The sequence below is a fragment of the Moschus berezovskii genome, chromosome 15 (assembly GCF_049115385.1).
Source record: "Moschus berezovskii isolate FMDL1 chromosome 15, NW_MosBer_1.0, whole genome shotgun sequence".
Lineage (NCBI taxonomy): Eukaryota > Metazoa > Chordata > Mammalia > Artiodactyla > Moschidae > Moschus > Moschus berezovskii.
In genome coordinates this window covers 67,465,055-67,486,091 of record NC_142474.1, presented here as the reverse complement: position 1 = coordinate 67,486,091, position 21,037 = coordinate 67,465,055, and the positions used below count along the sequence as shown (strand labels likewise).

General features: G+C 41.0%; 1 protein-coding gene across 11 annotated transcripts in view; it reads left to right on the top strand.

Moving 5' to 3' along the window:
* The first annotated feature begins 12,299 nt into the window (after window positions 1–12,299).
* ABI1 (abl interactor 1) overlaps window positions 12,300–21,037 on the top strand; it is an 86,275-nt gene continuing 77,537 nt past the window's right edge. For 4 of the 11 annotated variants that reach the window (XM_055427793.2, XM_055427833.2, XM_055427805.2 and 1 more), the window contains exon 1: window positions 12,301–12,550. In XM_055427793.2, the coding sequence (XP_055283768.1) occupies window positions 12,434–12,550 (117 nt within the window). In that variant the 5' untranslated portion in view covers window positions 12,301–12,433. Of the gene's footprint in view, window positions 12,551–21,037 lie in introns of all 11 variants that reach the window. The other 7 variants (XM_055427776.2, XM_055427770.2, XM_055427820.2 and 4 more) reach the window with 5 other exon arrangements.

The window sequence follows — 21,037 nt, the reverse complement described above, 5'->3', positions numbered from 1 at the left end:
GGGTTCAAGAAGCCAAGCATGGCACCTTATCAAGGTTAAAGAACTCATTAAAGTCAAATTCTCCCGGGGACTGCTCGGGCAAGACAGCCTCCCTTGGCACTTCCTGATCAGCAGCGGGCTCCTGTTCGAGGATGACCTCCACCTCATCCTCTTCAGCCACTCCTCCATTGCACTCGACTATGCGTTCCTTCACAGAGGCTGACACATACAGATTGAAAGTAAAGGGCTGGAAAAAGATATTCCACGCAAATAGAGATCAAAAGAAAGCAGGAGTAGCAATACTCATATCAGATAAAATAGACTTTAAGACAAAGGTTGTGAAAAGAGACAATGAAGGACACTATATAATGATCAAAGGCTCAATCCAAGAAGAAGATATAACAATTATAAACATATATGCATCCAACATAAGAGCACCACAATATGTGAGACTAATACTAACAAGTATGAAATGGGAAATCAACAATAACACAATAATAGTGGGAGACTTTAATACCCCACTCACACCTATGGATAGATCAATTAAACAGAAAATTAACAAGGAAACACAAAAGTTAAATGATACAATAGACCAGTTAGACCTAATAGATATCCTATGCTGCTGCTGCTGCTGCTGCTAAGTCACTTCAGTCGTGTCCAACTCTGTGCGACCCCATAGATGGTAGCCCACCAGGCTCCGCCGTCTCTGGGATTCTCCAGGCAAGAACAGGATATCCTATATCTATAGGAAATGTCCTATCACCCCAAAATAATGAATTTCACCTTCTTCTCAAGTGCACACAGAACCTTCTCCAGGATAGACCACATCCTGGGCCATAAATCTAGACTTGGTAAATTCAAAAAAATTGAAATCATTCCAAGCATCTTTTCTGACCACAATGCAGTAAGACTGGATCTCAATTACAGGAGAAAAACTATTAAAAATTCCAACATATGGAGACTGAACAACACGCTGCTGAATAACAAACAAATCATTGAAGAAATCAAAAAAGAAATCAAAATATGCATAGAAATGAATGAAAATAAAAACACAACAACCCAAAACCTGTGGGACACTGTAAAAGCAGTGCTAAGGGGAAGGTTCATAGCAATACAGGCATACCTCAAGAAACAAGAAAAAAGCCAACTAAATAACCTAACTCTACACCTAAAGCAACTAGAAAACGAAGAAATGAAGAACCCTAGGGTTAGTAGAAGGAAAGAAATTTTAAAAATTCAGTTCAGTTCAGTTCAGTCGCTCAGTCGTGTCCGACTCTCCGCGACCCCATGAATCACAGCACGCCAGGCCTCCCTGTCCATCACCAACTCCCGGAGTACACTCAAACTCATGTCCACAGAGTCGGTGATGCCATCCAGCCATCTCATTCTCCGTCGTCCCCTTCTCCTCCCGCCCCCAACCTTTCCCAGCATCAGAGTCTTTTCCAGTGAGTCAACTCGTCGCATGAGGTGGCCAAAGTATTGCAGTTTCAGCTTTAGCATCAGTCCCTCCAATGAACATCCAGGATTGATCTCCTTTAGAATGGACTGGTTGGATCTCCTTGCAGTATAAGGGACTCTCAAGAGTCTTCTCCAACACCACAGTTCAAAAGCATCGATTCTTCGGCGATCAGCTTTCTTCACAGTCCAACTCTCACATCCATACATGACCACGGGAAAAACCATTGCCTTGACTAGACGGACCTTGTTCGGCAAAGTAATGTCTCTGCTTTTTAATATACTATCAAGGTTGGTCATAACTTTCCTTCCAAGGAGCAAGCGTCTTTTAATTTCATGGCTGCAATCAGCATCTGCAGTGATTTTGGAGCCCAAAAAAACAAAGTCTGACACTGTTTCCACTGTTTTTCCATCTATTTCCCATGAAGTGATGGGACCAGATGCCATGATCTTTGTTTTCTGAATGTTGAGCTTCAAGCCAACCTTTTCACTCTCCTCTTTCACTTTCATCAAGAGGCTTTTGAGTTCCTCTTCACTTTCTGCCATAAGGGTGGTGTCATCTGCATATCTGAGGTTATTGATATTTCTCCCAGCAATCTTGATTCCAGCTTGTGCTTCTTCCAGCCCAGCGTTCCTCATGATGTACTCTGCATATAAGTTAAATAAGCAAGGTGACAATATACAACCTTGACGCACTCCTTTTCCTATTTGGAACCAGTCTGTTGTTCCATGACCGGTTCTAACTGTTGCTTCCTGACCTGCATACAGGTTTCTCAAGAGGCAGGTCAGGTGGTCTGGGATTCCCATCTCTTTCAGAATGTTCCACAGTTTATTGTGATCCACACAGTCAAAGGCTTTGGCATAGTCAATGAAGCAGAAATAGATGTTTTTCTGAAACTCTCTTGCTTTCTCCATGATCCAGCGGATGTTGGCAATTTGATCTCTATTAGGGCAGAAATAAAGACAAAAGAAACAAAAGAGACCATAGCAAAAATCAACAAAGCCAAAAGCTGGTTCTTTGAGAGGGTAAATAAAATTGACAAACCACTAGCCAGACTCATCAAGAAACAAAAGGAGAAAAACCAAATCAATAAAATTAGAAATGAAAAGGGAGAGATCATAACAGACAATACAGAAATACAAAGGATCATAAGAGACTATTATCAGCAATTATATGCCAATAAAATGGACAACTTGCAAGAAATGGACAAATTCTTAGATAAGTATAACTTTCCAAAACTGAACCAGGAAGATATAGAAAATCTTAACAGACCCATCACAAGCATGGAAATTGAAACTGTAATCAGAAATCTTCCAGCAAACAAAAGCCCAGGTCCAGATGGCTTCACAGCTGAATTCTACCAAAAATTTAGAGAAGAGCTAACACCTATCTTACTCAAACTCTTCCAGAAAATTGCAGAGGAAGGTAAACTTCCTAACTCATTCTATGAGGCCACCATCACCCTAATAACAAAACCTGACAAAGATGTCACAAAAAAAGAGAACTACAGGCCAATATCACTGATGAACATAGATGCAAAAATCCTTAACAAAATTCTAGCAATCAGAATCCAACAACACATTAAAAAGACCATACATCATGACCAAGTGGGCTTTATCCCAGGAATGCAAGGATTCTTCAATATCTGCAAATCAGTCAATGTAATACACCATATTAACAAATTGAAAAATAAAAACCATATTATTATTTCAATAGATGCAGAGAAATCCTTTGACAAAATTCAACATCCATTTATGATCAAAACCCTCCAGAAGGCGGGAATAGAAGGAACATTCCTCAACGTAATAAAAGCTATATATGACAAACCCACAGCAAACATTATCCTCAATGGTGAAAAATTGAAAGCGTTTCCCCTAAAGTCAGGAACAAGACAAGCGTTTCCCACTCTCACCATTACTATTCAACATAGTTTTGGAAGTTTTGGCCACAGCAATCAGAGCAGAAAAAGACATAAAAGGAATTCAAATAGGAAAAGAAGAAGTAAAATTCTCACTGTTTGCAGATGACATGATCCTCTACACAGAAAACCCTAAAGACTCTACCAGAAAATTACTAGAGCTAATCAATGAATATAGTAAAGTTGCAGGATATAAAATCAACACACAGAAATCCCTTGCATTCCTATACACTAATAATGAGAAAATAGAGAAATTAAGGAAACAATTCCATTCACCATTGCAATGAAAATAATAAAATATTTAGGAATATGTCTACCTAAAGAAACAAAAGACCTATATATAGAAAACTATAAAATATTGGTGAAAGAAATCAGAGAGGACACTAATAGATGGAGAAACATACCATGTTCATGGATTGGAAGAATAAATATTGTGAAAATGAATATATTACCTAAAGTAATTTATAAGTTCAATGCAATCCCTATCAAACTACTAACGGTGTTTTTCACAGAGCTAGAACAAATAATTTCACAATTTGTATGGAAATACAAAAAGCCTCGCATAGCCAAAGCAATCTTGAGAAAGAAGAATGGAACTGGGGGAATCAACCTGCCGGACTTCAGGCTCTACTACAAAGCCACAGTCATCAAGACAGTATGGTACTGGCATAAAGACAGAAATATAGATCAATGGAACAAAATAGAAAGCCCAGAGATAAATCCATGTGCCTATGGACACCTTATCTTTGACAAGGGAGGCAAGAATATTCAATGGAGAAAAGACAATCTCTTTAACAAGTGGTGCTGGGAAAACTGGTCAACCACTTGTAAAAGAATGAAACTAGAACACTCCCTAACACCATGCACAAAAATAAACTCAAAATGGATTAAAGATCTAAATGTAAGACCAGAAACTATAAAACTCCTAGAGGAGAACATAGGCAAAACACTCTCCGACATAAGTCACAGCAGGATCCTCCATGACCCACCTCCCAGAATATTGGAAATAAAAGCAAAAATAAACAAATGGGACCTAATTAAAACTAAAAGCTTCTTCACAGCAAAGGAAACTCTAAGCAAGGTGAAAAGACAGCCTTCAGAATGGGAGAAAATAATAGCAAATGAAGCAACTGATAAAGGATTAATCTCAAAAATATACAAGCAACTCCTGCAGCTCAATTCCAGAAAAATAAACGACCCAATCAAAAAATGGGCTAAAGAACTAAACAGACATTTCTCCAAAGAAGACATACAGATGGCTAACAAACACATGAAAAGATGCTCAACATCACTCATAATTAGAGAAATGCAAATTAAAACCACAATGAGGTATCATTTCACACCAGTCAGAATGGCTGCTATCCAAAAGTCTACAAGCAGTAAATGCTGGAGAGGGTGTGGAGAAGAGGGAACCCTCTTACACTGTTGGTGGGAATGCAAACTAAAGTACAGCCACTCTGGAAAACAGTGTGGAGATTCCTTAAAAAACTGGAAATAGAACTGCCATACGACCCAGCAATCCCACTCCTGGGCATACACACTGAGGAAACCAGAATTGAAAGAGACACATGTACCCCAATGTTCATCACAGCACTGTTTATAATAGCCAGGACATGGAAGCAACCTAGATGTCCATCCACAGACGAATGGATAAGAAAGCTGTGGTACATTTACACAATGGAGTACTACTCAGCGATTAAAAAGAATACATTTGAATTAGTTCTAATGAGGTGGACGAAACTGGAGCCTATTATACAAAGCAAAGTAAGCCAGAAACAAAAACACCAATACAGTATATTAACACACATATATGGAATATAGCAAGAGGATAACGATAACCCCATATACGAGACAACAGCAGAGACTTGGATGTGTGGAACAGTCTTTTGGACTCTGTGGGAGAGGGCAAGGGTGGGATAATTTTGGAGAATGGATTGAAACATGTATATTATCATATGTGAAACGAATCGGACGTGGTTGGGGGCTCCCCACCTCAACACTGTGGATTTAAGAGGCCGTTTCTTCCGGAAGTGTATATATTAGCCTGGGATAGAACCTGCACGCTGAATTTACTAATTAAGAAATGAGAAACCAGAACTACAAAAAAAAATTTAATAGTCCTTACCAGCATTAAATACATTGAATTAGAATAGGAAAAATCAGAATACCATACTTAGTTTGGTGAAACTTTTATACCAGCACGTATATATATATCTTGGTTCACATTATATAATATTATTTTTTATTTTCAGTTGTGTCAAAAGATATTGAAAACCCATGACTTCAGTATGGTGCTGTGTTTTACATTTTATCCCCACAAATCCTAATTTAGTCTTAAAGGAAACAGTGCTTTATTACAGACTATCATTATAAGGGAGACTAATTTTTTTAAATAAAAATAAAGGTCCAGTTCAGTTCAGTTCAGCCGCTCAGTCGTGTCTGACTCTTTGCAACCCCATGAATCACAGCACGCCAGGCCTCCCTGTCCATCACCAACTCCCGGAGTTCACTCAAACTCATGTCCATCGAGTTGCTGATGCCATCCAGCCATCTCATTCTCTGTCGTCCCCGTCTCCTCCTGCCCCAAATCACTCCCAGCATCCAAGTCTTTTCCAGTGAGTCAACTCGTCGCATGAGGTGGCCAAAGTATTGCAGTTTCAGCTTTAGCATCAGTCCTTCCAATGAACACCCAGGATTGATCTCCTTTAGGATGGACTGGTTGGATCTCCTTGCAGTCCAAGGGACTCTCAAGAGTCTTCTCCAACACCACAGTTCAAAAGCATCAATTCTTCGGCGATCAGCTTTCTTCACAGTCCAACTCTCACATCCATACATGACCACGGGAAAAACCATAGCCTTGACTAGACGGACCTTTGTTGGCAAAGTAATGTCTCTGCTTTTCAATATACTATCAAGGTTGGTCATAACTTTCCTTCCAAGGAGTAAGTGTCTTTTAATTTCATGGCTAGGAGACATGAATTTTCCTTGTAGAGGGCTGAATATGTTATGGCCCCTAGGAAAGGAAATATCCAATAAATACCTACTGATGAATCAATCTTTGAACATTCGGTTGTCATGTTATTATTCTTATAGTTACTGTGGTTCTAAATGACTTCATAGAGAGATGAAAGGATGGACTTTTAAGTGACTTTTAGTTTGTTTTTCAGCCTTTGGACAAAATTTTTCATAGTCCGTTATATTAAAAGCATTTAAAAATTAAAAAAATTAATTGAAATATTGTTGATTTATGGCTTCCCTGGTGGCTTAGTTGTAAAAAAATCTGCCTGCAATGCAGAAGACCCGGGTTTGATCCCTGGGTCGGGAAGATCCTGTGGAGGGCATGGCAACCCACTCCAGTATTCTTGCCTGGGGAATCCCCATGGACAGAGGTGCCTGATGGGAATTGCAAGGCGTCAGACACGACTGAAGCCACTTAGCAGCAATAGCAAAGTTGATTTACAGTATTATCTTAGTTTTGTAACCAAGCAAAGGGCTTGTGTGCTCATGGCTCAGAAAGACAAGTTTGCAGCAAAGCAAGGATTTATTGCAGGGCACCAAGCCAGGTGAATGGGAGATGAGCCTCAGATCTACTCCAGCTTAGTCTTTGAGTTACAGGTGTTCTAAAGAGGAGGAAAAAAGAAACTGAGATTACTCATTGCTCTGTGACATTTCTGTATCCGTGATTTTAGGAGTTAGAATCTCTCATTTATGAGTTTCTGGCCAGGTGACTCCATAGTCTGTGAGCTCAACTTGCCCTAGTGAAACAACCTGAGTTTGTACCTTAATAGCGACACCTGTAACACTGATGTTAGTGCATAATTAATGATTTCTGTTCATTTCCAAGGCAAACCATTCAGTATTACAGTAATCCAAGTCTATGCCCCAACCAGTAATGCTGGAGAAGCCGAAGTTGAACAGTTCTATGAAGATCTACAAGACCTTTTAGAACTAACACCGAAAAAAGATGTCCTTTTCATTATAGGGGACTGGAATGCAAAAGTAGGAAGTCAAGAAACACCTGGAGTAACAGGCAAATTTGGCCTTGGAGCACGGAATGAAGCAGGGTAAAGCCTAATAGAGTTTTGCCAAGAGAACGCACTGGTCATAGCAAACACCCTCTTCCAACAACACAAGAGAAGACTCTACACATGGACATCACCAGATGGTCAACACCGAAATCAGATTGATTATATTCTTTGCAGCCAAAGATGCAGAAGCTCTATACAGTTAGCAAAAACAAGACCAGGAGCTGACTGTGGCTCAGATCATGAACTCCTTATTGCCAAATTCAGACTTAAATTGAAGAAAGTAGGGAAAACCACTAGACCATTCAGATATGAACTAAATCAAATCCCTTATGATTATACAGTGGAAGTAAGAAATAGATTTAAGGGACTAGATCTGATAGAGTGCCTGATGAACTCTGGATGGAGGTTCATGACATTGTACAGGAGACAGGGACCAAGACCATCCCCATGGAAAAGAAATGCAAAAAAGCAAAATGGCTGTCTGAGGAGGCCTTACAAATAGCTGTGAAAAGAAGAGAAGCGAAAAGCAAAGGAGAAAAGGAAAGATATAAGCATCTGAATGCAGAGTTCCAAAGAATAGCAAGGAGAGATAAGAAAGCCTTCCTTAATGATCAATGCAAAGAAATAGAGGAAAACAACAGAATAGGAAAAACAAGAGATCTTTTCAAGAAAATTAGAGATATCAAGGGAACATTTCATGCAAAGATGGGCTCAATAAAGGACAGAAATGGTATGGACCTAACAGAAGCAGAAGATATTAAGAAGAGGTGGCAAGAATACACAGAAGAACTGTACAAAAAAGATCTTCACGATGAAGATAATCACGATGGCGTATCACTCATCTGGAGCCAGACATCTTGGAATGTGAAGTCAAGTGGGCCTTAGAGAGCATCACTATGAACAAAGCTAGTGGAGGTGATGGAATTCCAATTGAGCTATTTCAAATCCTGAAAGATGATGCTGTGAAAGTGCTGCACTCAATATGCCATCAAATTTGGAAAACTCAGCAGTGGCCACAGGACTGGAAAAGGTCAGTCTTCATTCCAATCCCAAAGAAAGGCAATGCCAAAGAATGCTCAAACTACCGCACAATTGCACTCATCTCACACGCTAGTAGGGAGAAGGCAATGGCAAGCCACTCCAGTACTCTTGCCTAGAAAATCCCATGGATGGAGGAGCCTGGTAGGCTGCAGTCCGTGGGGTCGCTAAGGGTCAGACACGACTGAGCGACTTCACTTTCACTTTTCACTTTCACACATTGGAGAAGGAAATGGCAACCCACTCCAGTGTTCTTGCCTGGAGAATCCCAGGGACGGGGGACCCTGGTGGGCTTCTGTCTATGGGGTCACACAGAGTCGGACACGACTGAAGTGACGCAGCAGCACACGCTAGTAAAGTCATGCTCAAAATTCTCCACACCAGGCTTCAGCAGTATGTGAACCGTGAACTTCCGATGTTCAAGCAGGTTTTAGAAAAGGAAGAGGCACCAGAGATCAAACTGCCAACATCCGCTGGATCATGGAGAAAGCAAGAGAGTTCCAGAAAAACATCTATTTCTGCTTCATTGACTACGCCAAAGCCTTTGACTGTGTGGATCACAATAAACTGTGGAACATTCTGAAAGAGATGGGAATACCAGACCACCTGACCTGCCTCGTGAGAAACCTGTGTGCAGGTCAGGAAGCAACAGTCAGAACTGGACATGGAACAACGGACTGGTTCCAAATAGGAAAAGGAGTACGTCAAGGTTGTATATTGTCACCCTGCTTATTTAACTTATATGCAGAGTACATCATGAGGAACGCTGGGCTGGAAGAAGCACAAGCTGGAATCAAGATTGCTGGGAGAAATATCAATAATCTCAGCTATGCAGATGACACCACCCTGATGGCAGAAAGTGAAGAGGAACTCAAAAGCCTCTTGATGAAAGTGAAAGAGGAGAGAGACAAGATTGGCTTGAAGCTCAACATTCAGAAAACTAAGATCATGGCATCTGGTCCCATCACTTCATGGGAAATAGATGGGGAAACAGTGGATACAGTGTCACACTTTGGGCTCCAAAATCACTGCAGATGCTGACTGCAGGCATGAAATTAAAAGACGCTTACTCCTTGGAAGGAAAGTTATGACCAACCTAGATAGCATATTAAAAAGCAGAGACATTACTTTGCCAACAAAAGTCCCTCTAGTTAAGGCTATGGTTTTTCCCGTGGTCATGTATGGATGTGAGAGTTGGACTGTGAAGAAAGCTGATCGCCGAAGAATTGATGCTTTTGAACTGTGGTGCTGGAGAAGACTCTTGAGAGTGCCTTGGACTGCAAGGAGATCCAACCAGTCCATTCTAAAGGAGATCAATCCTGGATGTTCATTGGAAGGACTGATGCTAAAGCTGAAACTCCAATACTTTGGCCACCTCATGCGTCGAGTTGACTCACTGGAAAAGAGCCTGATGCTGGGAAGGATTGGGGGCAGGAGGAGACGGGGACGACAGAGAATGAGATGGCTGGATGGCATCACCGACTCGATGGACATGAGTTTGTGTGAACTTCGGGAATTGCTGATGGACAGGGATGCCTGGCGTGCTGTGATTCATGGGGTCGCAAAGAGTCGGACACGACTGAGCGACTGAACTGAACTGAACTGAATCCTTGTCTGAGCGACTGAACTGAACTGAACTGAATCCTTGTCAGAATGATATCTGATTCCTAAAGGAGAAAAGGAAAGATATAAGCATCTGAATGCAGAGTTCCAAAGAATAGCAAGGAGAGATAAGAAAGCCTTCCTCAGTGATCAATGCAAAGAAATAGAGGAAAACAACAGAATAGGAAAAACAAGAGAGCTCTTCAAGAAAATTAGAGATTCCAAAGGAACATTTCATGCAAAGATGGGCTCGATAAAGGACAGAAATGGTATGGACCTAACAGAAGCAGAAGATATTAAGAAGAGGTGGCAGGAATACACAGAAGAACTGTACAAAAAAGATCTTCACGACCAAGATAGTCACGATAGAGCCAGACATCTTGGAATGTGAAGTCAAGTGGGCCTTAGAAAGCATCACTACGAACAAAGCTAGTGGAGGTGATGGAATTCCAGTTGAGCTATTTCAAGTCTTGAAAGATGATGCTGTGAAAGTGCTACACTCAATATGCCAGCAGATTTGGAAAACTCAGCAGTGGCCACAGGACTGGAAGAGGTCAGTCTTCATTCCAATCCCAAAGAAAGGGAATGCCAAAGAATGCTCAAACTACCGCACAATTGCACTCATCTCACACGCTAGTAAAGTCATGCTCAAAATTCTCCAAGCCAGGCTTCAGCAGTATGTAAACCGTGAACTCCCAGATGTTCAAGCAGGTTTTAGAAAAGGCAGAGGCACCAGAGATCAAATTGCCAACATCCGCTGGATCATGGAGAAAGCAAGAGAGTTTCAGAAAAACATCTATTTCTGCTTTATTGACTATGCCAAAGCCTTTGACTGTGTCGATCACAATAAACTGTGGAACATTCTGAAAGAGATGGGAATCCCAGACCACCTGACCTGCCTCTTGAGAAACCTGTATGCAGGTCAGGAAGCAACTGTTAGAACTGGACATGGAACAACAGGCTGGTTCCAAATAGGAAAAGGTGTACGTCAAGGTTGTATATTGTCACCTTGCTTATTTAACTTATATGCAGAGTACATCATGAGGAATGCTGGGCTGGAAGAAGCACAAGCTGGAATCAAGATTGCTGGGAGAAATATCAATAACCTCAGATATGCAGATGACACCACCCTTATGGCAGAAAGTGAAGAGGAACTCAAAAGCCTCTTGATGAAAGTGAAAGAGGAGAGTGAAAAGGTTGGCTTGAAGCTCAACATTCAGAAAACAAAGATCATGGCATCTGGTCCCATCACTTCATGGGAAATAGATGGAAAAACAGTGGAAACAGTGTCAGACTTTGTTTTTTTGGGCTCCAAAATCACTGCAGATGCTGATTGCAGCCATGAAATTAAAAGACGCTTGCTCCTTGGAAGGAAAGTTATGACCAACCTTGATAGTATATTAAAAAGCAGAGACATTACTTTGCCAACCAAGGTCCGTCTAGTCAAGGCAATGGTTTTTCCCGTGGTCATGTATGGATGTGAGAGTTGGACTGTGAAGAAGGCTGACCGCCGAAGAATCGATGCTTTTGAACTGTGGTGTTGGAGAAGACTCTTGAGAGTCCCTTATACTGCAAGGAGATCCAACCAGTCCATTCTAGAGGAGATCAATCCTGGATGTTCATTGGAGGGACTGATGCTAAAGCTGAAACTGCAATACTTTGGCCACCTCATGCGACGAGTTGACTCACTGGAAAAGACTCTGATGCTGGGAAAGGTTGGGGGCGGGAGGAGAAGGGGACGACGGAGAATGAGATGGCTAGATGGCATCACCGACTCTGTGGACATGAGTTTGAGTGAACTTCGGGAGTTGGTGATGGACAGGGAGGCCTGGCGTGCTGTGATTCATGGGGTCGCGGAGAGTCGGACACGACTGAGCGACTGAACTGAACTGAACTGAACTGAACTGAACTGAGTGAACCTAATTCAGCCAAGCTTCACAGCCTTCTCGGAGAACCCGGTTCATTCTCTAGAATCACCCTGTGGCGCCATCTCCCGGAGCTGTCAAGAAACTTGGGATTTAAACCTCCACCCTATTACTCTCCTCCCGAGTCTTATTCGGAGGCTCCCTGGACGCATGAGCCTTTGATGGGCAGCAAGCCAGCGACAGACTACAATTCCCAGAAGGCCATGCCAAAGGAGGGGAATAAAAAAAAAAAAATCCCTTGGTCCGGGGAAGAGGGAGGGAAAGGCAGGAAAGCTCGCGAGAGAACGACCTTGCCGCGCCTGCGCGAAGTAGGTGGAGGCGGGTGGAGAAAGTGAGGAGGAAGGGGAGGAGGTGCTGTCCCACAATACCAGGCGGGAGGGCGGGCTGGCGGTTTGTATCCGGGCTGTGAGGTGCTCGGAGCCTCGGCGGACCTTGCTGTTGCCTCTGTCTCTTTAACGCGAGAGGAAGCGATGCGGAGGGGTGGAAAATGGCAGAGCTGCAGATGTTACTAGAGGAGGAAATCCCGTCCGGCAAGAGGGCGCTGATTGAGAGTTACCAGAACCTGACCCGGGTAGCGGACTACTGTGAGAACAACTACATACAGGTGAGCCGGGCGGGCGCCGCCGGCCGGGCCGAGGACCCGCCACCGGCCGTCCGAGTGACCAGCCCACTGGGCGGGGTGGGGAACTGCCTAACCCCAGCGGCAACCCCAAAGCCCAAACCCATCCCCAAGCTCAGCCGGGGTAGAGAGCGAGCGGCCGGGCTCGGGGAAGTCGGGCTGCGATACAGGAAGTGGCTGCGGTGGTTGAAACCCCAAGAAGCCGAGAGAGAAAATGGGCGAGGGATCCCGGAGCCGCGGCCGCCGCAGCCCGGCGCCCCGCTGCAGTCCTGCTCCCGCGCGGGCTCGGCCCCCAGGACCGCGCTGCTCTCCAGCCGCCTTCCACCCGCTGGGCTTCCGTCCCGGAGTCCCCCGCCGCCGGCCGAGGGTCTCGGAACGGCCGATGGAGCGGAGAGCCGAGGGCCGGGACGAGGAGAGGCAGGAGCCGGAGGGGAAGCGGGGGTGCATCGGGGGAGGGTGGGGTGGGGGCGATTATGTCAGTTTCAGCCCAGAGGGTGTGTCTTTTATTTATTTGTTTTTTTAAAAAATTGGTCATGAGTCACATCACATAGACCTCCCCGAGGAGAGGAGGAAGCGGGTGGGGAGCGAGGGAGGGCGTGGAGAAGTTAACCTCCGAATTCCCTTTAATTGAAGGTTTGTAAATCTGCCTGCCTATCGGTTTTCAAGTCGTGTTTTTTTTCCCTCTCATCAATTTCATTTCCGCCCCCACCACAATATATTCTAGAGATTGTTGGGGCGGTCGTTAGTGTAAAACACAAATTATCTTCAACTACTTGGAAAAATGGCTTGAATATTCTCTCTTCCCTAAAAGTTGTTGAACTGGTGGCTTCTTAAGTAAAAATAGAACGGTATAATCGCCGGTTGCTTTTTTTCCCTGAGGTTTGTCTCTTTCCATCCTAAGTACATGTATAGAATGAATCTCCGAACTAGAACTGTAACGTCAAATATGTTACTGTAAATTTATTAGAAAATTCTTGTCACTTTTCTGTGACAGGGGTTGGTTGTTTGCTTTCATTTTAATGTTTGAAAGTGAGTTATGTTCTGTGATAGTTTAATTTGTGTATCTTTAACTGCGTAAACTTAACAGTTTGCAGTAGAAGCAAATAAAAGTAGCAGAGTCATTTGTATCAATGTAATGGCACGAAAAACTCGCTTGTTAGTGGAAAGGCATGACCAAAACGTGCTTTGAAAGGTTGGGGTTATTGCAATTGAGAACGAAAGTATTTATAGAAATGCATCCCATGTGATTATCATTTTTAAGAACCAATCGTCTCTCTGTTGACAAATACTTTTCCTCTTTATTTTTAGAAGGAGATACTGTTTTCAGAATATTTTGAATATTTCTCAATTCCCGTATTAGTAACATTGTATTTTCAGTAGCACTACTAGGAATTTATCTCATGACTTTTTTCAGGCTTTTATTTTAGAAATTCCACTGATAAACTAGTTGAGTGCCTGCCACAACTACTGTATTACTTGGTTTTGCAAACTTTAAATTTGACTTTTAAGAAAATATTCTTAAATCTAGTAGGAATGTGAATATAGTTTTCAAATAGAAACGCTATCTTACAGTTTATCGATATTAAAAATAAACACGTTTTATTCAACTTCACATGAAGAACCTTAAAATTGAGGTGAATCTCAGTTTGCTGCAGATATTAAAGATTTTGAAAGCCAAAGGAAGAGCACAGGAAATTAAATTACCCACATTCTAGAGAAGTCATTTCTTTGTAGAAGGCAGCAGACAGGCGCTTCATAAAGGGGTGGTTTCTTTTTGTTTTGCATGTTGGGAAATCTGACAAATACATGGTGTGGTAACTGCTATGTGTTGGCCAATGCAAACGTGTTTTAACCTGTCTGTTGACTATTTCTTTTTCAGGTAGTTGTGTGCTGTTTTTTTTTTTTTCTTCCTTGACCCCTTTTCTTTTCCCTTCTTGGTACCATGATGTAATTTTGAAGCACTGTAAAATTTCTTTATATCTGTAAATAAATAAATCATCCTGTTTCTCTTGTAGTCTTTTAAGCATGTTAGTACCTTGGTGCTAAGATGCACTGTCACTGGCCCCAAGTTGTTTTTTTTTTTTGGTGATCCTCAACACCAGAGAGATACTCAGAATTCCGGGGTGGGGGCCCGGGGAGGGAAAGGATGAAATTCACACACAGCAGTGTTTATCTTTGTAGTTTTGGGCTCATGAAGCTGGTCACTAGCTGCTTTCCCAGGAGGCTCAGACAGGCTCCAAAGATGACATGCACTTTGTGGAAGTTGATGTGGTAGCTGACTTTGTGATCTGCCATGGTGCTGTGGAAAGGGGACAGATAGTACTGGAAATATCCATTTGGATGTCTTTTGAGATCTCTCTGTTTCCCTTCTTTGACTGATTGGATAATGGCCAACACCCTGTGTAAACATAGCTTCACTTGGAGAAAGTATATGGTCACTTATGTTTTGAGAATTTTTTTTATACCCCAGGTGAGTTAAATTATTGCCTGAGTGATTTTTATCCTGAGAATTTAGTTTTGATTTTGTTTCTTTCCTACACTTTGGAAGTACAGTTCTTGTAAGATGTTTAGCTGGCAGGTTCTTTTGGCTGTAGTGCAGTTGAGTCCTTGAGCACTTTGTTAGCTCTTTTGGTCCTGTTGACTTTATTAAATTTTATTATTAATAGCAAAACTCCTCAGAAGAGTCCGCTATCTTTTAAAAAGGACAGGGCTTTTTAATTTCTTAAGGGAAAAAAGTATTCAAAATAGAAAGTGTATTTTATTCAGACATAAAGAAAAATCTTTGCGTTTTTCTACCTTTAGTTTGAATATTCTGGTGGTTATGTCAAGGACAGTCACTGTTCAACTCAAATTCATTTGTTCTGGCCAGTTCTCTGCACTCCACTTCAGGGTCCATACTGCCTTTATCATAGGGACTCTGGGGGAGATATAAGTGAAAAGGAACAGAAACTGCTTACAAAAGATTTCTCAGCATAGGTTGAGTAAGGACAGAAAAGTCTTCCTTACAGCTAAAGTTTTAAATTTTTTCCTCTGGAATCACCCCCATAGGGGCTTCTTTTGGGTCAACAAGTATATCTTGAAGTCTGGGAGGATGAGGGGATACCATTAGTGAGCTGCTTAGTTTAGCTTGATTTCCTGTACCTGTTACGTTAGTCTGTATTCATTGGCTCATTAGACTCATAACCTTGGAAGGCAGGTAATTTTTTGAGTGGGAGCACTTTGGAGTAGGTAAAAACTGACTCTTTTGGCACTCTATTCCAGTTTATAAAGTGATGTCACTTAGGTATTACAGTAATTCTATGATCTTTTTCTTTCTCCTTTCCTTTTCTTTTTTAAACAAATGAGCAGTCTGAGTTTCTGAGAATGAATACCTAGCCTAAAGTTCCATATCATGTATGAGATAGCGCCTGGAATCAAACCCAGATTTTCTGATGCTGTACCCTAAGTGGATAAAAAGAATGTGTGAAGAGGGTAATAGAAAAGGGAAGAGTAAAACACCTGCTTCTGCTTATTGAGTACCTGCTCTGTCACAGTCTTTGCTGGTTGATTTGTATAATCTTTAATCCTTGCAAAAACTCCGTGTAGACAGTATCCTCTTACAGATGAAGAAATTAGGAAGTAACTCAATTTTTATCTTACACAGTTAGGATTTCTCTGTAACTCTGACAGGCTCTAAAAGCCATACTCTTTCCATATCACACTGTCTCCAGATGTGAATGAGTCCAGAAACGTCATTAAATAAACAGACTCTTGTGGGTTGTGTCTGGGATCCTCACAACTATTTTACTATTGTTGCGTCTGAGTTCCAAGTTGTACTATAAGAACAGGTATGTTTGTAATTTGGGAACTTGCCTGAATCACAAGATATAGTGGCTTTGGCACTTGGAAGTATTCAATTACAGGAATTGTAGGCTAGGTTTTCACTGAGCTTACTGGTCCCTTTTCCTTTTTTGTCTGTTTTTGCCTTTTTTTTCCTCTTCTGAATCAGCTTTGCAATTGTGATAAGGAAATTTTTAGAAAAATCAGTAGACATTAACAAAACAAAAAACTTCTTGAAATATCTGGAGTAGTTCTGATTTCCACACAAATTGTGTTCAGGTAAAGACAGTCAAAATGATTGCAGAGATGAGGACAGGTTAGAAATGGTAGAAATCTTAATTGCACTTGAAAGTTTGAGTAAAACAGTGGTTTGAAAAATTAGAGATGTAGTTTGGAAATCTATAATACATGAATTAAGGTTTAGTAATGCACAACATGGTGATTCAAGTTAATTGCTGGGAGTGTAAATCTTAAAAGTTCTCACTGTAAGAAAGAAAAACTGTAAATTTGTGTGGTGATGGTTAACTGAACTTACTGTGGTGATCATTTTGTGGTATATACAAATAACAACGAATTATTATATTGTACACCTGAAACTAGTAGTGTTATATCTCAATAAACAAAGTGGAATTTTAGATAATTTTATGGAAGATCCTCAGTTAATTGTTAGATTGACCTATATTATATCATAACATTAATTGAACATTAACGGCAACTCACTCCATTATTCTTTCTTTGAGAATCCCGTGGATGGAGGAGTCCATGAGGTCGCAAAGAGTTGGACATGACCAAGCAAATAACACAGTGCTGCCATTAAACAGGCAGAATCTGGCCTTGCATGTTAGGTCTTAATGAAAGTCCATTCATAAGAGTGGAGTTTTACATCAGTTCTTACTAATGCTCTCAAGAGTACTGAATATTCTTTGGGGCTGTATATCATTGGAATGTTTTGTATTAAAACAAACATTTTTTTCATTTTGTAACTACAGTACCACCAAGAACTTTACATGCGATACTGTGATTTAGTTCTGGTCTGTGATTAGATCCTCGGTTTTAGCTTGTTTTTGTCTTTTGGAGAGAAGTGGTTTGTTTGTTTGTTTAAGAAAATTGTTGAAATAATCCCTTCAAATAAGAACACTTTTCTAATTCCTCTTCTGTGTGTCTGCTTTCTCCGGTTGGTTCTGATAGGTGAAGAATGCTAATACTCCTTAAAGTAGAAGAGAGATGTTTGGGCCATTTGAGTTCTGATCAGTGCTATTTATTTATTTATTGACATATAGGATCTTGGTTCCCTGAAGAGGGATCTGCAGTGGAAGCATAGTCTTAAGTACTGGATGGCTGGGAAAGTCCCTCTATGGCTATTTAGGATAACTCTGTTTCAGTTCAGTTCAGTCGCTCAGTCGTGTCCGACTCTCTGCGACCCCATGAATCACAGCACGCCAGGCCTCCCTGTCCATCACCTAGGTTAAATTATATTCTAGGAATTAGACATTTGTGAGTTAGCAGACAAGAATGTATTAGCTAGAGAGGAAGATGCTCATATTGGGACAAGAGGTTGAGTCAAATATTAGAAGAGATGTAGACTATAATTCCATGAAAATAGTGGTAATACAAAAGGTAAAAGTCATAGTTAAAAGCTAATTTTGGAGCATTTAAAAAGTTTGAATTTGGGGGGAGCTGTGTATTTTTTCTAACGCCTTTTAGTGTTGATTATAATTTTTACTGAAGTTATGGCTTGGTTTTTGAAGAATAATAGTCAAGCCCTGGGACTAAAAGCTTTTTGCTGCTGCTAAGTCACTTCAGTCGTGTCCGACTCTGTGTGACCCCGTAGACGGTAGCCCACCAGGCTCCGCTGTCTCTGGGATTCTCCAGGCAAGAACACTGGAGTGGGCTGCCATTTCCTTCTCCAAAAGCTTTTTAGACCTTAATATTTATTTAATAAGACATCATGCTAAAAATAAGGAATTTTTTTAAAAGTACAAAATTAAGAAGATAAGGCATTTGGAAAATGGTGATTACTGGATTTTGTTTTTAAAGCAAATAGCTTGACACATACTTTAATTCCATAGAAAGGAGACTTGAAGTTTTTTAAAGTATCCAAATAGGTACGCTTAACTAATTTACTAATTTTATTCATTTACAAAATGAAATTTTTTGAGATACAGTTGGTAGTGAACTAGTATTTGTGAAAAAAACCTAAAACCAAAACATCCTAAGGAATGTTATGTGTGTTTGGCGCTTGGGCTTAGTTGTTCCATGGCATGTGGGATCTTCCTGAATCGGGGTTCAAACTCACATCTCCTGCCTTGCCAGGTGGAATCTTTATCACTGAGCCACCAGGGAAGCCCCAAAGTCTTATTTGACTAATTTTTAGCGTAGTAATTAAAACTCATTATGGAAAATTTCAAATGTACTCAAAAATAGAATAGTATAATGATAACCCCCACATGTTCATCGTCTGGCTTTAATGATTGCCAACTCATGGCCATTTATCATCCTCTCCTGTCTCTTTACTGTTCTTGTATAAAGTCCATCTTTGACATATCATCTCATCCATAAATATTTTAGTATGTATCTCTACAAGATAAAAGTCTTATTAAATCCACTGCACAACTGCTATATGTGGGGGAAAGGATAATGAATGTTACTATAATTTATTTATGACAGTAAGGAGTAGAGAGCTTTAAAATTGTTAATATATTTTAAATTTACAACCAGTTTTGTTAGTAACTCCTGCCATAGATTGATTAGAATATAGCTATATTATTTGCTTCATAATGTAGTTTTAAAAATTGAGCTATTAGTCATATAATATAAAACCAATAATTTTAAACTATACAGTTCAGTGGTATTTAGTACATTCAGTGTTATGCAACCACTGCCTCGATGTATTCTAAAACATTTTCATTGTTCCTCAGAAAAGCCTGAGACTGTTAAGCAGTTTTGTCCCCATCTCAACCACCCTGCCCCCACCACTTGGGATCCACCAATTTGCCTTGTCTCTATTGGTTTACTTATTCTGTATATTTCATATGAATGGAATTATATAGTATGTGGCCTTTTGTGTCTCTCTGTCTTGTATTAGGTGTAATATTTTTAAGCTTAGTTCATTCACTTGGTAGCATGTGTTAGTACTGTATTCCTTTCTATGGCTGAGTAATACTCTAGTGTATGTATATTATACCACATTTTGTTTATTCATCTCTTGGCTCCTCCATTGTACTTCCCTGGCACCTCCTTACCCAGCTACCACCACTGATTGATCTGTACCACATCCTGTTGATTCTTCCTCTTAAATATCTCTTTAAATTGGTCTATTCTGTCTCCATTGTATTACCCTAGTGTAAAGCTTAGACAACTGCTCTAGCTTCTGTCTTTACATTACCACATATCCCCTCTGATCACATCCCCATTATTCACACTGTGGCTTGACTGGCACTTTCCGAATGGAAATCTGATCATGTCACTCCCCTGCTTAAAAGTTAGTCAGTGATTCTTCATAAATATGCAGTCTCACAGTGAGGCCTATCAGGCCATATATGGTATCGCTCCTGTCTTTCTAGTCTTGCTACATTCATCCCATTGCTCTAGTCTTACCAGTCATAACGCCCTTTCAGTTTTTTGAAATTTCATTCTTCTCTACCTTTGCAAATGGTGTTCTCTAACTAGAAAACTTGTTCCTCTTGGTCTAAATATCACTTATGTGTCAGGTCTTGTAGTTCAGGTGAAAAATTACCGCATTCATTCATCATTCTTTATTTGATCAAAATCTTTTGAGTACCTTCCAGGTACCACAGATAAAATAGTAAGTGAGGCCAAGTTCCTACCCTTAGGAAGTTTTCATTATAGAGGGTAGGGGACAGAGGATTTCCACCCCTGCCCCAAAACAAAGACTTACACGTAGGGAGAAGTGCTGCTTGGAAAGTTAAATAGGGTGACAGGATGCAGAAAACTGGGACTGGGCAGGAGGAAGTGACACTCTCTGGAGGTGACCCTTGAAATGAGACCTGGAGGATAGGTCATCTTCCCTGTGAGGATCTAGGAAAAAGGCAAGTTCAGAGGCTCTGAGATGGGCAAAATCTTTCTAAGGGTTATGTCTACAGGGTAGTGAGAAGGAGACTAGCAGGAGAGAGGTCAGGGAGATTGTTAGGGGTCAGATCACATGTAGGCCTTGAAAAGTGGTTGGATTTTATTCCAGGTGTGATGGGTTGTCATTGCAGTACTTAATTTACTTTTTGAAAGAATCATTCAGGCTGCTGAGTGGAAAACATACTGAAGGGAAAGCAAGAGCAAAATTTCCAGGAGGAAGGGTATTATTGTACTAGTCCTGGCAGAGAATGAGAATTGCTTGTACATTGTTATGGGGTGAGGAATTCAGCAGAGAGGTTGGCCGTTTTTAAGGCAGAGCTGAACAGGCCTTACTGGTGGATTGACTATGCAGTGTGAGGGAAAGAAGGATTGAAGGATGACTCCTAGTCGGAATTATTTTCCTAACTGTATCAGTGGATGGCTGCACATGGGCCGGGGGCTATCAAGTGTGCTCTTTGTGGATGTGTGTTCAGTCCACATTAGATTAGACAATGAAGTAGATAGGCTAGGTAGATAGTCCTTCTGGAGTTTAAGGAGGAGTCAGAGTTAGAGATCCACATTTAG